Source organism: Hylobates moloch, unplaced genomic scaffold, assembly GCF_009828535.3.
Source record: "Hylobates moloch isolate HMO894 unplaced genomic scaffold, HMol_V3 SCAFFOLD_7, whole genome shotgun sequence".
Classification (NCBI taxonomy): Eukaryota; Metazoa; Chordata; class Mammalia; order Primates; family Hylobatidae; genus Hylobates; species Hylobates moloch.
In genome coordinates, this window is record NW_026652282.1 from 16,253,216 (window position 1) to 16,269,129 (window position 15,914).

Consider the following 15,914-nt stretch of genomic DNA (forward strand, 5'->3'; position numbering starts at 1 on the left):
ACTCTGTTGTCCAGGCTGGAGTGCAGTGGCACCATCTCAGCTCACTGCAACCTCTGCCTCCCAGGTTCAAGCGAGTCTCCTGCCTCAGTCTCCCAGGTAGCTGGGATTACAGGCACCCACCACCACGCCTGGCTAATTTTTGTATTTTTAGTAGAGACAGGGTTTCACCATGTTGGCCAGGCTGGTCTCGAACTCCTGACCTCAGGTGATCCGCCCGCCTCAGCCTCCCAAAGTGCTGGGATTACAGGCGTGAGCCACCGTGCCCGGCCTGGCCTAAACATTTTTAAGACATGGAAGATTCATTGGTGGCACTTTCATCGACAGGCCCATCCTCAGCATGTGAAGTGTCCTCAATTACCCCGAAAGCTGTCACCCTCAGCTGTACCATTTTGTCTTCCTCATCACCCCTCCCAGATTCTCAGCACCACATGCGTCCCTATCAAAGCAGATTAGTTCTACCTTCAGGCCTGAAGCTTCCTCTGAGAATTCCTCTTTCAATTCATGTCCTTCTCCTCCTTCCAGATTCACTTCCTCCAAGAAGACTGCCCTGATTGAGAACAAAGAACATTTTCTGAGAGCTGCCTTGGGACGACAGCAGGGAAATGAGCAGGCATACATACAGGCATCCGTTTACTCCCTATTCATCTATTTCCCTTTGGCATTCAAGGACAGAGCTTCAGCCCCAGCCAAAGTCTTGGTTTTCTCAGATTGAGTCTAAGAAATATTCATGAAGCTTGAAAAGAATCTGCTGTATGTCTCCTAAGACATCTCTGTTTTCTTTTTTTTTTTTTTTTTTTTTTTTAGACAGGGTTTCACTCCACTCACCCAGGCTGAGGTGCAGTGGTGCAATCTCAGCTCACTGCAACCTCCACCTCCCAGATTCAAGCAATTCTCATGCTTCAGCCTCCCACATAGCTGGGATTACAGGCATGCACCACCACACCCGGCTAATTTTTTGTATTTTAGTAGAGACAGGGTTTCACCATGTTGGCCAGGCTGGTTTCGAACTCCTGAGCTCAGGCAATCTGCCCACCTTGGCCTCCCAAAGTGCTGAGATTATAGGCATGAGTCACCTCACCTGGCCAGACATCTCTGTTTTTCTTTGGGGGAAATAACCTTGGAAATGTTATTGATTTCTTCATGTTTTTTCGTTTGGTTTCAGGATGGCTTTTACCAGCTGGGTTAGTTTAAAAATTGGTTTGTAAATCCCTTAAAACTTATTTTTATTTATTTTTTTGAGACAGAGTATCACTCTGTCACCAGGCTGGAGTGCAGTGGTGCGATCTTGGCTCACTGCAACCTCCCCCTCCTGAGTTCAAGCGATTCTCCTGCCTCAGCCTCCCGGGTAGCTGGGACTACAGACGTGTGCCACCACACCCAGCTAATTTTTTTTTTTTTTTGTATTTTTAATAGAGACAGAGTTTCACCATGTTGGTCAGGATGGTCTCAATCTCTTTGACCTCATGATCCGCCCACCTCAGCCTCCCAAAGTGCTGGGATTACAGGCGTCAGCCACCATGCTCGGCCCTTTTTTTTTTTTTTTTTTGAGATGGAGTTTCGCTCTTGTTGCTCAGGCTGGAGTGCAATGGCGTGATCTTGGCTCACTGCAACCTCTGCCTCCTGGGTTCAAGCAATTCTCCTGTCTCAGTCTCCTGATTAGCTGGGATTACAGGCGCCTGCCACCATGCCCAGCTAATTTTTGGTATTTTTAGAGACTGGGTTTCACCATGTTGGCCAGGCTGGACTTGAACTCCTGACCTCAGGTGATCTGCCCGCCTCGGCCTCCCAAAGTGCTGGGATTACAGGCATGAGCCACTGCGCCCGGCCTTTTTTTTTTTTTTTTTTTAATTAATAGAAGCTATAATGAAAATTTGCATTTCCAGGGCACCTTCCCATCAAAGAGCTCAAAGCTTGCAAACAAATCTTAGCTTTCTGGAGAACTGGTAATATTCTATGGGGTGGGTGGGAACAGGGAGCATTCAAGACTAAAATGACATTGTTACATAATTATCTGCATAATTTAATTAAATTTGTTGCCACTTAAAGAGAACAGCTCCATGAAGCTGGTTTGCCAGGAATTCAGTTTTTTTATTTTATTTTTTTTTTCTTTTTCCTCAGAAAATTCTAGCTACAACCTACTAATCACCTTGTTCTATTGTTTGGTTGAAATAAGTTATCACCTATTGCTCCAACAAGAAAAAAGGAAGAGCCCATTTTATTGCGAATTCCAAATTCACAAACACAATGAGCACCCCCTCATTTGTGGGAAGGGGCTGCCCCCACAGCCACTTCAATTTGGGATCAATTCAAAAGACATGAAATAGGCCGGTTGCAGTGACACACGCCTATAATCCCAGCACTTTGGGAGGTCGAGGCAGGCGGATTACCTGAGGTCAGGAGTTCGAGACCAGCCTGGCCAACATGGTGAAACCCCATCTCTACTAAAAACACAAAAATTAGCTGGGCATGGTGGTGGGCACCTGTAGTCCCAGCTACTCGGGAGGCTGAGGTGGGAGAATCGCTTGAACCCAGGAGGCGGAGATTGCAGTGAGCCAAGATTGCACCACTGCACTCCAGCCTGGGTGACAGAGTGAGACTCCACTCCAAAAAAAAAAAAAAAAGGGCATAAAGTAAAACCACCATGTGGGAACCTGTACTGACTTCATGGATTCTTCTCAGCTGCACAGGCTGCCTCTGCTCCACATGTTGGGAACCAAGCCTTGGTGACCCTAGGAACAGGACTAGGAGTGACAGGAAAAGTTCATCCCCTTAAGAGACCTGGTCCCTGCCTGTCCTTACACCACTGATATTTCTGGCTTGGCCATTGTGCTCCTTCACTCGTGCTAATTTTGGGCACAGCATCTTCTTCCCTGGGCTTAGGTCCTAAGTGCCAAGGCTTCCCTCTGTCGGATGCCACAATCAGTCAGGCTGAATGCCGGTCACCCACGCATGCGTGCTTTGTTACGGTTCTCATTTGTACAAAACCAAAAGGGAAGCTTTCACCAAGCCCCCTTGGTGCCAAAACATCTCGATGTTAATTTGTGCTAAAATAACTAGAGGACTAAAACCTAATCTCATACCACAAAAAGGAGACCAGGATGACCTTGCGTTACAATACAAAGGCCTTTGTGGGACCTGGGGATTATTTTTATACGGACTGTGGCGACTCTGAGCAATAAATTATACATCCTGCAGTTTTCCCATCAAGGAGCGGGTTATGAAAGGAAAGAAAACCCTGCCACTAATAAGCAAAGACACGTGTGAGGATACATACAGGATGTCCTTATGGGAGAAAACAAATCATGTACTTGAGTGTGCCACCTAGAGGACTGTGTGTGAATAAAAGTGGCTTGGCCAGGTGCGGTGGCTCATGCCTGTAATCCCAGCACTTTGGGAGGCCGAGGTGGGCAGATCACCTGAGGTCAGGAGTTCGAGATCAGCCTGGACAACATGGCGAAACCCCGTCTCTCCTAAAAATACAAAAATTAGCCAGGCGTGGTGGCGGGCACCTGTAATCCCAGCTACTGGGGAGGCTGAGGCAGGAGAATCGCTTGAGCCCAAGAGGCGGAGGTTGCAGTGAGCAGAGATCGCACCACTGCACTCCAGCCTGGGTGACAGAGTGAGACTCTGTCTCCAAAAAAAAAAAAAAAAGTGGCTTTACACAGTTATTTGAATAATGATGACTTAAAAAGTTTTACACTAAAAAAGAATTTATACCTAACTGGCATTTTGTGATTAGATATGAATATAAAACTGAACAATTTAAAAAATAGAATTCACAGGCACAGATTTCACAGATTATTTCTGTTCACTTGGGAAAGATGGGGGAGAGGCACTATATTCCATGTCTTCTAAAGATATTTCCATAAGAGAAATCAAATTGTATAAAGTGGAGAAAAATGGTATTCAAAAAAAAAAAATCATTCCTCTTGGACCATGACAACTTTGAACAAAACTATTCTCACAAAATTTCATTTTAATCATCTTCTTTACAAAGCACAATACTTAAGACTTTTCTAAATACAACTTTATAAAATGAAGCAAAAAAATAATCTCCATAGATGCCTGGTCGAGTCCATGCTGAATGCAAAATAATTTTTTTGTTTTCAAAAGTGATACTTCCAAGCTTTTCAACATTCTCGATGGGTCCATTTTGTAAAGAGTAAAGATGGTGGCAGTTTGGGTAGCGGCTCATCCAGTTCCTTGACGCAGAATCCTCTTGCTGGGTAGCCCGAGGGGCAGCAATGAAGCTAGACATACCAACTTCTCCTTCCAGAATCACTTCTCCCTCTCCTTATACAAAGGAAGCCAATGGCCTCTATGAGGGGGAAGACATCAGCTCTCTACATTCCATGTTGCCAGTGCTCCATGAGGGTGTTCCAACCGCTCAATTTAATCAACAATCCTACTCTGTATACACATTATATAAAACTATATAATTAGGGATTTTCATAAGTCGATGAGAAATTTGAACATCAAAGAATCTAATCTGCATTCTTAGATCATTAGGTGGTGGAGAATCTCTGGAATCTTCAAGTTTAACGCAGAAATGCTTATAACTGTCAAGGGGTACAGGGATGTTTTACGCTGCTTTTGGGAACTTGGCACTCCTGACCCCAAGCACACTGAACCCAAGGCTGCTGAAAAGGCAATATATCCAGGGATGGGAATGGAGGGTATGAGGTTTCCTTCCTTATACACTCCCTTCCCTTAACTATGCCCCCACCCAGGAAGACCAAGGTGTTTGGGCTCTTTAAATACTTGGAGGGAAATAACAGCCTCAAGTAGCAAGGATGAGTACATAGGTAAGAGGAAGGCAGGGGGAGGGAGGGAGGAAGAGAAAGGAAGAGACATTTATTTGTAATACTATCAATGATCAATAATGTGATTTTTTTTTTGCATCATTTCTTCAGTATTATCAACTCTCATTCTTTGTGGCTGTGCAAATCTATTAATGTTTAGTAGTTTCACTATTAAACTCAGGAAATAGACAAAGCAGCTTTTGAGAAACACATCCAACATCTTCAGGGGCCATTATGGGACCACCCCCTCCGCCCCTACCCCTGAACAGTCTCGCAATACAGTAGGCCCCTCATTTTTAGCTAAGGATGAGAAAACAGTTACATAGTCCAAGGCTGAACTGTTCATGTACTACAAAGATGAAGCGGACAGGCAAACATCAGTTTCCTTGGGAAAGAAAAAGCAACTCCATAAATGCAAGAAAGTTCCAATGGCTACACTTCAACATGACCCTCCTCCCATTCTCTTGGACCTGAGGAAGGGGTTACAAGTGAGCAAGGCAAATGACATTATGCGAATACAGTTTAAACGATAACACACACGGGTAACCCAGTGCAGGAAATAATACAACTTTCCCTCCCTTGTTTTCATTTGCATTTTACTTTTATTTATTTTTGCTTTAAGAATGCATATTCTGTTCACGCAAAAGGTGCAAAGGACAGAAAGCAGGGGTTTAACTTGGCTGATGAAAAATCAAGCAGGATGACATTTCTAGTTTCATGAACAACCTAAAACTAGGAGAAATATAAAAGTCACAGCTGGTACCACAGAGCACGCCCAACTTCACAGCTGTCTCCTCTTAGGACCTTTGGCTAGGGTGAGAGAAGCTTTGAAGACAGTGGCCTCTAGTGGACTTGGATAAGTGGCAGTTTTTTTTAATTTTTATTTTTTAATTTTTTTGAATCATGGTAGCTGCATCACAAAAGCTCCAATCAAGAGGGTGGTAAAAAGAAGGCACAGATCATTGCAAATACCAGATTTTCTCTTTCTCTTTTGGTAAATATACCATCATATATAAGCTAAAATTTCTCTTAGGGTGGTGGGGTTTGCTGGCAGGGGAAGGGACAGGTTGAACCTACAATTGCATATGTAATAGAATCCTAATGGGGGGAGAAAGAGCGAGGCAGCTCTCAGCCTGAAGCAAAAGAAAAGGACACTCGCTTCTGACTACGTGTAGTACAAACACTAGGGAAGTCTGTGACAAAACACGATTAAAAAATCATAAAATTATAAAGCTTGTAAACGAATAATCTGAAATTACATTTTATTAATGGAAAATATCATCAAAATAGTACCACTATGGACTAAACTGCCTGAGTTTTCATTTCGCATTGAGATCTCAGAGTAGAAAAGCCTTTAGCACAATTTTGCTCTGTGTAAGTCACAACGAGTGCCAGCCCCAGGACTAAACCCTGGGGAAGATTCTCCTCTTGGATGGAATTTGTGTTGTGCTATCAAGACTTTTGTGCTAATCTTTCAAACAGGGACATTTTGAGGCAAACCTTTCATCTTTTGGCACAAGATTATTTTGGCTGGGGCAGAAAATTTGAGTCTTGGACTCAGGATGAATAACGTGATATTTCGTTGATCAAGTATTCATTTTGATTGTAGAGCTTTCTTTATGTCGTTCACTTCCATCTAGAAAGAGAAAAATAAGAATGGAACAAAGTCATAATGAATCGGCTGGTTTTATAGAAGCTGAAAGATTATCAACCTGGTCGACTGAAAGAAAACAATCAATCTGACAATTTTAAAGGTGACATGACATCTGAATGGACAATCAATAGCAATGCCAGAAGTGACATCAACACAGAACAGGCACACAGACACAAGGCACTAGGAAATGGTGAACATTTTGATTCTCAGGCTGCCAGGCTGCAAAGTTTGTCAAAAGCAGCAATAATTCCAGTTTCTTAGCCAGAGGGTAGAGCAGGCAGTCCTAACACGCTGGGCCATCTGGCAGTGTTGGAAGGCAGCTGTGGTTGGCTCAAGGGGGTGTCTGTCAGCACCCACAAAATGATGGCAAGCAGCTACCTATCCTTTGTTAAGCAGCATGGGTCCCCATCACCACAAGGGCGCCAACTGGATGAAAGCTGAAAGTCTACCTTCGGTCAGTCAGAACTCCCACGCATTCTCTGCCATTTGGTAACGGCAGTGTTGAATCAGAGGCTACAGGGGACAGAGCTCTAATGCCCTGGCAGGACAGAAATGGCCATCAGTGAGAAATCAAGAGCAAATGCCCCCGAACGTAGACAGCTGTGGCCCCTGGAGCCCTAGTGACCACATATAATGAGGCCTCTTGGAAATGGAGGTGGGAGAGGGGCTTTTCGCAGAGATGTTTAAGATAAATTCCAGGCTGGGTGCCATGGCTCACACCTGTAATCCCAGCACTTTGGGAGGCTGAGGCAGGCGGATCACCTGAGGTCAGGAGATCGAGACCATCCTGGCTAACACGGTGAAACCCCGTCTCTACTAAAAATACAAAAAATTAGCCGGGTGTGGTGGCACGTGCCTGTAGTCCCAGATAATCGGGAGTCTGAGGCAGGAGAATCGCTTGAACCCAGGAGGCGGAGGTTGCAGTGAGCCAAGATCGTGCCAGTGCACTCCAGCCTGGGTCACAGAGCGAGACTCCGTCTCAAAAAGAAAAAAAAAAAAAAAAGATAAATTCCAAATGAGAAACCCAATTTGGGGCACATTTCCTAATGTTTCCCTTCCCCAAGACTTCCTGGGGAAACGATATGTAGTAAGCCCATATGAGTCTAAGAAGATGGTCAGAGGAAATGTATCCAGATCTGCAGAGAGGTGACAATCATTTATTTTTGAAATAAAAGCCCTGACAATGTCCTGCCCCACTGAGCCTAGGATTCACGGGCAGCAGAACCCAAAGGGACTCACCTGCAACCGAAGCCGGATTTTCTTCTCTTCATCCAACTCAGACAATAACTGTTTAATCTCTCGTCTGAAAAGCAAATGGCAATGAAATTAACCAAAATCCCAGAATTCTCTCATCAGAGATCAGAAACCTCTTATTATCACTACAAAATCCATCTGATCCTTTTTTACAAAGAAACTGTGGACAAAACATCATTATTTTCTTTGCATTGTTACTGCTTAAAATTTGTTTCAGACAGAAAGGCTCACCATTATTCTGGGGCCCCTAAAATATGTAGCCAGCAACTGGTGGGTGTGGAAGTGACCTTTGAAATCCCTTAGTCCAAACTTCTCCCAAAAGGAGAAGATGGGGGAACTAAGGCCCAGCATGGTGGCCTGACTTGCCCAATTACTAGACTTCACGTAACCTGTCGGAATATGACAGGTTCATATTCTGTCATCTTCCCCATAACCATTCCTTTATTACAAAATCACTGGGCTTTAAATTTATTTGTTATAATTTTTTTTTGAGACAAGGTCTTGCTCTATTGTTCAGGCTGAAGTGCAGTGGCATGATCACAGCTTACTGCAGCCTCAACCTCCCAAACTCAAGCAATCCTCCTGCCTCAGCCTCCTGAGTAGCTAGGACTACAAGCGCACACCACCATGCCAAGACAATTTTTAAAATTATTTTTGTAGAGATGGGGGTCTCACTATGTTGCCCAGGCTGGTCTTGAACTCCGGGGCTCTAGCAATCCTTCTGCCTTGGCCTTCCAAAGTGCTAGGATTACAGACATGAACCACTAAGCCCGGCTCTTCTTGTAATTTTTATTGCAGATGTTTTTACCACTCCATATATATTTCCTTTATTTTATTTTTTTTTTTATTATTTTTTTTGAGATGGAGTTTCACTCTGTTGCCCAGGCTAGAGTTCAGTGGGGTGATCTCGGCTCACTGCAACCTCCGCCTCCTGGGTTCAAGCAATTCTCCTGCCTCAGCCTCCCGAGTAGCTGTGATTACAGGCACATACCACCATGCCTGGCTAATTTTTGTATTTTTAGTAGAGACGGAGTTTCACCATGTTGGCCAGGCTGGTCCTGAACCCCTGACCTCAGGTGATCCGCCCACCTCAGCCTCCCAAAGTGCTAGGATTACAGGCGTGAGCCACCGTGCCTGGCCTATTTCCTTTATTTTCAATAGGGTTTTTAACTGCTGAAAGGTTACTGGTATGTTTTCATGGATTCTCACAAAATCCTACACAGTAAGTCCCAAAAACTTGGGGGTAAAATAATTGGAGTAATGGTATGGCAATCATGTCTTAGAGAAACTGGCCTGACTTAGGATCCACAGCCTAATGCCCTTTCTGACATTAAAAATAATGAAGTTCACAGCACTAACCATCCCACAAAGTTAGGGCTCTATACTTAGGACACTGCAACCATCCAAACACTGGGCAGAGAGCTGTCCTCCATTTTAAGGTATCCAACACTCCATTTTACATGCATATTTTTACAGACTGGATTGGAAAATCAATAAACAAAGATGCCTGAGACACCACAGTAAAAAAAGGTGGAAGTTATATTGCATTTTCTCACTTCGGATGAGCACCATGATGGTCCCTATTCTCTGGGGCAGTGTCCCAGCTCTGCTGTCAACATACTGGGTTTATATCACAACTGATATGAACCAGTTGTGATTCATTACTGTATTTACTTAAGCGCACATTATGCACCCATATCTCAGTGGGTACTACTTAGGGATTAGGAAGGAAGAAGGTGAGACTCCAAGCGAATGCTCCAACCCCAGGAGACTGGCAGGCAAAGCCTCAAGCAGTCCAGCTGTGGGGAGTTAATTGGGGAAAGCAGTCCAAAGAAAGTCACTAAGTCTTGAACTAGTGAAATGAAAATGCGCATAAGTCTATGAGGAGGAAGAAACACAGGGGAATTGACAGAGAAAAGCCAGGGAAAAGCAGGGAGGTGAGAACCAGCTTATTTGGGGATAAGGAGAGCTGGCGTGGACTTGAGTTGAAGGCTAACAGGAAACTGACATGAAGAGCTAACACAAGAGACTAGTAGGGACCCACTGACCCTGGGCACAAAGGCCAGACTGACATAGGCAGCAAAAGGCAGGCCTTGGAAGAGAGGCCACTGTAGGGTGTTGATTCAAGAGACGTTGGCCAGGGAAAGACAATTCCCACCAACTATTTGCAGGCTTCACAGTGGGGGAGAAACATGGTGTGGCAGCCCCGAAGCACAGGCCGTTTCAGACGTTGCAGGCACCTCTCAAAGGGTCCAAAGGGCTAAAGCCCTGAATTCAAGCCAGTCTGATGCCATGATGGTCCTGTTCAGAAGGCAAGAACCAATGCTCTTGGGTGTCCTGGGGCCTCTGGGATGTCCTGTCTAGGAAAGGGACACAGGTCACCTGGACATGGATGGGGCCTTTGGGTACCCAAATGAGTAACTCCAGAGCCAGATAGGAGTTGGGGACTTTAAGGGGTTAGAGGTAGCCTGGCTGGCCCCAGGATTCCCTCTCAAGTACCATCTGTCAGTCCTGTATATTAATCTGATGGATCTCTTCCAGGCTGGGGTAAGTCCAAGAGGCTTCAATTCCCTCCCAGCCTGAGTGGAACAGAACCCGCTTAGAGCCACATTGCTCAAAGCGAATTCCATGGAACCCTCATCCTAGGATGCTCTGGAAAAAAAAGGTTCTGTGATTAAGCAGGTGTGGGACACCTTGCATATGCTATCCTCTCCATCCTCCCAATGCAAAGCGAAGGCTCTGAAGAGCCCTTCAGGAAAGAAATAAACTTTGCTTAACCCAGTTATCCTCCCAAAGTGACCACAAAACACATTAGGGCCCTCAAACCACGTAGAGGGAGGCAGGTGACAGGGCTTCTGCTGACGCCAGACTGGCAGAGGGCTTCATAGCTGTAAGTCTCTGGCTGCATCTCCTGTCACCACCTCAGCCACCTCCAATCCAAGGAGGCCAGTCACCTGGGGATGCGTTGACCTCACCAGGCTGCCCCGTGTGGCCAGGAATCTACATGATGTTTTCGCTGCTGGAGTAGTGTGCTCTTGGCAATCCTAAATCATCGTTCAAAATCCTACCCGGGAAATAACTCTTTGAGATGCCTCCCCTGATTCTCTCAAGAAACAGCTAACTGACCCCTAAACTCCTCGAGCCTCAGATTACTCAGAGCAGTGCCTCCCTACTTTTTTTTTTTTTTTTTAGACGGACTCTTGCTCTGTCACCCAGGCTGGAGTGCAGTGGCGCAATCTCAGCTCACTGCAACCTCCTCCTCCTGGGTTCAAGCAATTCTCCTGCCTCAGCCTCCCAAGTGGCTGGGATTACAGGTGCACGCCACCACACCCAACTGATTTTTTTGTATTTTTAGTAGAGACAGGGTTTCGCCACGTTGGCCAGGCTAGTCTCAAACTCCTGACCTCAGGTGATTCACCTGCCTTGGCCTCCCAAAGTTCTGAGATTACAGGCATGAGCCACCATGCCCATTCTCTACTTCTAATTCTCCTATGGGCTTTGTCATTGCAAATTACATCCTGGATAATATTGATGTATGATACTTATTTTTGTGTCCAGGTCTTTCTCCTCATCAAAGTGCTCCTTGAGGATTAGAGATGTGACGAGAGTGTATGTGCATCCATGCATGGAGAAAGATCCCCACCGCCCCGCCCCGCCCCGCCCACTGCAGTCTCATGGTGAGAACATCTTACTGAGTGTAAAATCTTGGGCTTCAAGATTCCCTACATCTTCTTCATACGTTACTGGTACCTCAATGCAGGCCAACTGCTTCATCTGGCAGCTAAGTGAAGAAATTGCCATTTTTCTGTTGCAAGAGGAAAAGCTAGCTGTTGAGCTTATTTAAGAAGTGGTTCATGTACATACTGTATTTTATGGGGGATTTAAATGCTTTTCTTCTTAGCAGCCTGCTGAGAGCATCAGTCCCTGCAATGGACTCATCCCTCTATGCCCCATGGCCAGCCTGTGCCGTTCCTGCACACAGTAAGTCCAGCAAAAACATGTAGCACAATTTAGGTATAAATTAAGAGTCTCAGGGTCTACACGCACTCCCACCATTGCCGCCACCATCACCGGGGAGACCAGGCCCGCCCTCCAAGGCAGGCTGGGATCCATGCTTTCAGAACTAGGTGCTGGCCTGGCGGAGAGCAACCGGGGTGACGGCCCCCAAGAGTCCCCAGGCACTCACTTCTGCTGGTCCTTCATGGTCTCAATGATGCTCCTCAGCTCGCGGACCTGTGTCCTTAGCTCCTCCACGGCCGCCTGGCTGCTGGCCGCAAGCTCCATCTTTGGTTTTCCTTCGGTGCCGAACAGAGATGGGGAGTTGGCTCTGTGTCCAGCTGTTCCCAAAGAGGATGACAGGGGGGAGGGCGCCGCTGAGGACAGAGGGGCTGGCCCACCGCCACCTGCTGCCATGGTCCCCGGCTTGGGCGGCAGGGATGCTTTGTTGTCAGACACCTGTGACGAGGGAAGGCAGGGAGGGTTCAGGGCCGGGGATTTGTGTGCTGCGTCTTTGTCCTTGAGGTTAGTCAAACTCTCCGTTAACACCACTGTCCCCGCCTCTCTCCACACACTCCATTCACTTGTTCCTTCATCCACAAGCCACCAAGGGCCTGCTTGGTACAGGCATTTCCCCCTTACTCACATGCCGCCTTCTATGTATTTTAAATGTGACCTTCTTTCTGGACAGAGAGTTTCCGACTGGTTCAATACACACATTGAGATGCCCAACTACTTGCCAGGCACCACAAACTCTGAAGTGAACAAGACATTAAGGCATTCTCCTGGTCTCGAGGGAGCTCAGAACCCAGTGGGGCGCAGACAGACAGACAGACCAACGCACTGAGATGGGGGGATGACTGCACAGAGGGAGGTGAGCATACAGAGCCCCAGAAACACAGAAAAGGGGCCAGCCATCCAGACGGGCAGGCATCGCAAGCAGGTGCTGACAGTCCCGCCTTGGAGGAGGACCAAGAAGTAGCCAGAGGAAAGGAGGGGCGCTTAGAGAAAGAAGCTGCAGCGGGAGGGAACGTGCCAGGCAAAGGTCTAGAGACCGCAGGGCAAAATGCACTGGTGGGAAGTACTGCTAGACCGTCAGAGGGGGCAAGAGAGGGCCCTGGGGGCAGAGCTAAGGCTGGGAAGTACAAGCGGCTAGGCGAAAGGGTGAGAGGAGGGCGCACCGTGCTGAGGACCATGCTGGCTGCAGAAAGGCCTAAGGGTTGGCAGATCTGGAGCTGGAGAGAACTGCTGGGAGAGTCTTACACAATGTAAGCTAGAAGCGGTCAGGATTTGACCCAGGCAGTGGCTAGGAGGATAGACACAAGACAACTTTGAGTGACGTGGCGAAGGCAAGCACAGCCAACGTAGAGCACCAGACATTGTTCCCAGTGCTGGGGGCAGGAGTGGGCCAGGAGGACGGAGACCCTGCCCTCATAGAACAGATGCCTTGTGAGCAGGGAGATGTGGTCCTGGACAGGATGCAGAGGGTGGAAGAGGAAGGACAGATCGGGGACCACGGGTGTGGTGCACACACCAGGCATCGAGACTGTACCTTTCATGGGAGAAACAGCAGGTTCAAGAGTCAGATAATGATTTCCGTTTTTGACACATTGGATTTTAGGAGCCCTTAGTGACTGGGAAAGAGGGGTGGAAGAGGGGATGAAGCAGAAGAGAGGCCTGGAGGAGAGTCCAGAAGGAACGAAGTGGTTGCATGTGTGGGTGAAGGGTGCTGAGAGGAAAACTGGGTGGAGTCCACTTGGTGGAGCCAGAGAGACAGAAAGCTGCTCGTGGCAGATGAGCACCTGGTTGGGAGGTGAAGGTGTAGCCTGCAAGTTTAGGACTCTCTTTCCAGAAACTTGGTTGAGACAGGAAGACGTGAGAGAGGGAGCATGCTCATGCGGAAGCCTCAGGGGGAGGTGGGATCAGGGAAGGGTTCTGATCACTTTCCAGGACTGGGGAGACCCTAAGCTGCACAATACGCTGAGAGAAAGAGCCAGCGAAGGGCCAGGCTGAAGATGGAGGAGACTGGCGGGGGAGGCCTGATGGAGAAGTGTCCTGAGGAGGCTAGGAGGGCCAAGGAAGAACGACAGTCATGGGTGAGAGAGAAGAGGGGTGCCCAGTAGGCCCCTGGGGGAGAAGGCACCAACAAGGGAGCTGGGAGGCAGGTGGTGAGGAGGGAAAAGAGTGGGACAGGATGTTGGGAGGCAGGGGCGATGAGCAGCAGGGCAGAAGTAAAGGCTGGTGGTGAAGCTTGGCAACACGGCCGCGAGACTCCCTCCAGCAGCAGGTACCCAGCAGGCCACCCCAGCGCAGGAGCCAAAAGGGGCTTGGCTGGCATGGCGAGGAGGCAGAGTCTGGATTCAGGCTGTGCTAGAGGGAGAGACTGGGCAGAGAAAGCCAAAAGCAGATGGGCCATCATTCCCAGCCTCTCTGCTCGCCTTTTTTCTGCCAAGTTACCATTGAGGAAAAGCGCTCTCTGCTGCCAGGGATAGTGCTCCACCAGCCCATGCTTTATCATTAGTAGGAGTTAGAGTAAGAGGGAAGAGGAACTGACATTTCTGGAGCAATGATCACATGCCGGACACCGGCTACACAATTTGAACAACGATCAGTTGGGACAAGCATTTTACCAAGCAGAAAACTGAGGCTTAGAGAGGTGGCTGAGTAGTTCCCCAAGACTCATAGGTAATAACTGGCAGAACAGGGGATCAATTCCCTATCAACCGGATCCCTCAAGTCCAGCACTGCGACTGTGGCTGCCTGAGTCTGAAGATTTGCGCTCTCCTGTCCTCTCCTTTGCTTGTCACCTATTCCTGGGCTTATGCGTTTTCCTGTTTCCCATCCTGCATCCTTGCGGACCTCCCATACTCCTGTGACCCACCAATGCCTTTGCACTGACTGACTTCCAGACACTTCTTGAATCAATGCTTCTCTTGGCATTTCCTATATGACACGCTCTTCCAGCCCATTTCGGCTACTGAGCAATTTTAAAGCCCTCACAGAGTATAGGCCACCACCCTCCCTGATCGAATTAGTTCAAGTGGAATTTCTAGAAGCACTGAAGAGCACGACATGACAACTCCGGGGAAGTGAAATAGGCTAATAGGATAGGACTGTGTAAATCAGAACCATGAAAACCCACTGTCCACCAGTAGATGTCACTGTAGAGACACCCCAGGGATGTCAGAATGAAACTATACCTATGGTCACCAGAAAAAACGGGTCTAAATCCAATTTCTGCAGATGGAATCCTTTTATAAAGAAAGAATGCTTTGGTTTTGTGAATAATTACAACTGATCTGTTGTACAGGATCACGTTTTGCTTACTGTATCAGATTTTTAAGAAAATCTATACATGTAAATTCTTACATCTATGGAGAAGGAAAATTCCACGGTAACCTTTGATTTCTTTGTGCTATTCCTGCTTCAAGTGACTACAGTTTTCTGCTTTTAGATAGAAAGAAGTTGCTAATATTCATAGAAAGTAATTCCAATGGACTTGGTTTTCTTAGTGGGAGAAAATGGAATTTTAAAATCTCGGTTCGTATTCATAGGAAGAGAATTTGTACAAGATGCTCCTCAAAAGTTACATGCAGTAGCTAAAAGTTAAATGTCTTCCTTGTTTCTTATAAACTAATAACTTAAAGTATCTATACTATTCTCTGGGTATGGAATAAAATTAAAGTGTTTTTAGACTATAAAGTTATCATAGAATGTGAATCCAAATCAATTTTCTTTAAGAGACCACATTAGTTATTTATATTTATGATCTTCCAACTATAATTTGTGACCAGCTTTGAACATAAAAGACAAGATCTGTGGGCAGAGGGCACAGCATTTAATACATTTAATGTCTTCTCTCTAGACATCTCAAGGCTTTTTAAATTGTTCTGGTTGTGGTGATGGTGGTAGTGTGTGAAGGCATTTGTGAATGTGTGTGTGATGGTATGAAGAGGAGATCAAACCAGAAGAGAACAACATGGGAAATAAACAACTGAACTTGTATCTCAGGGATTCTGCCTAGTTTCGGAGACTGCAACATGCCTCGGGCATTTTGATGAGTAACAGAATCGCTGTCACCGAAGAATGACAAACACCTGCACTGTCTGTGTATCTTTGTTTGGTTTATAACCCATCACTAGCACATGCATGAAATGACAGGGACACCCTCGCCATGGCTGGTGACTCACTTGGGATATGGTAACAGT

At 46.7% G+C, this 15,914-nt stretch overlaps 1 protein-coding gene across 1 annotated transcript in view; it reads right to left on the minus strand.

The window, feature by feature from the left end:
* Window positions 1-4,066: 4,066 nt before the first annotated feature.
* The window catches only part of SH3KBP1 (SH3 domain containing kinase binding protein 1), a 311,149-nt gene continuing 299,301 nt past the window's right edge, over window positions 4,067-15,914 (minus strand). The window contains exons 15-18 of the mRNA XM_058441837.1: window positions 15,897-15,913; window positions 11,897-12,165; window positions 7,696-7,759; window positions 4,067-6,438 (exon numbers count right to left, since the gene is read on the minus strand). Coding sequence (XP_058297820.1) covers window positions 6,397-6,438; window positions 7,696-7,759; window positions 11,897-12,165; window positions 15,897-15,913 — 392 coding nt within the window. The 3' untranslated portion in view covers window positions 4,067-6,396. The remainder of the gene's footprint in view (window positions 6,439-7,695; window positions 7,760-11,896; window positions 12,166-15,896; window position 15,914) is intronic.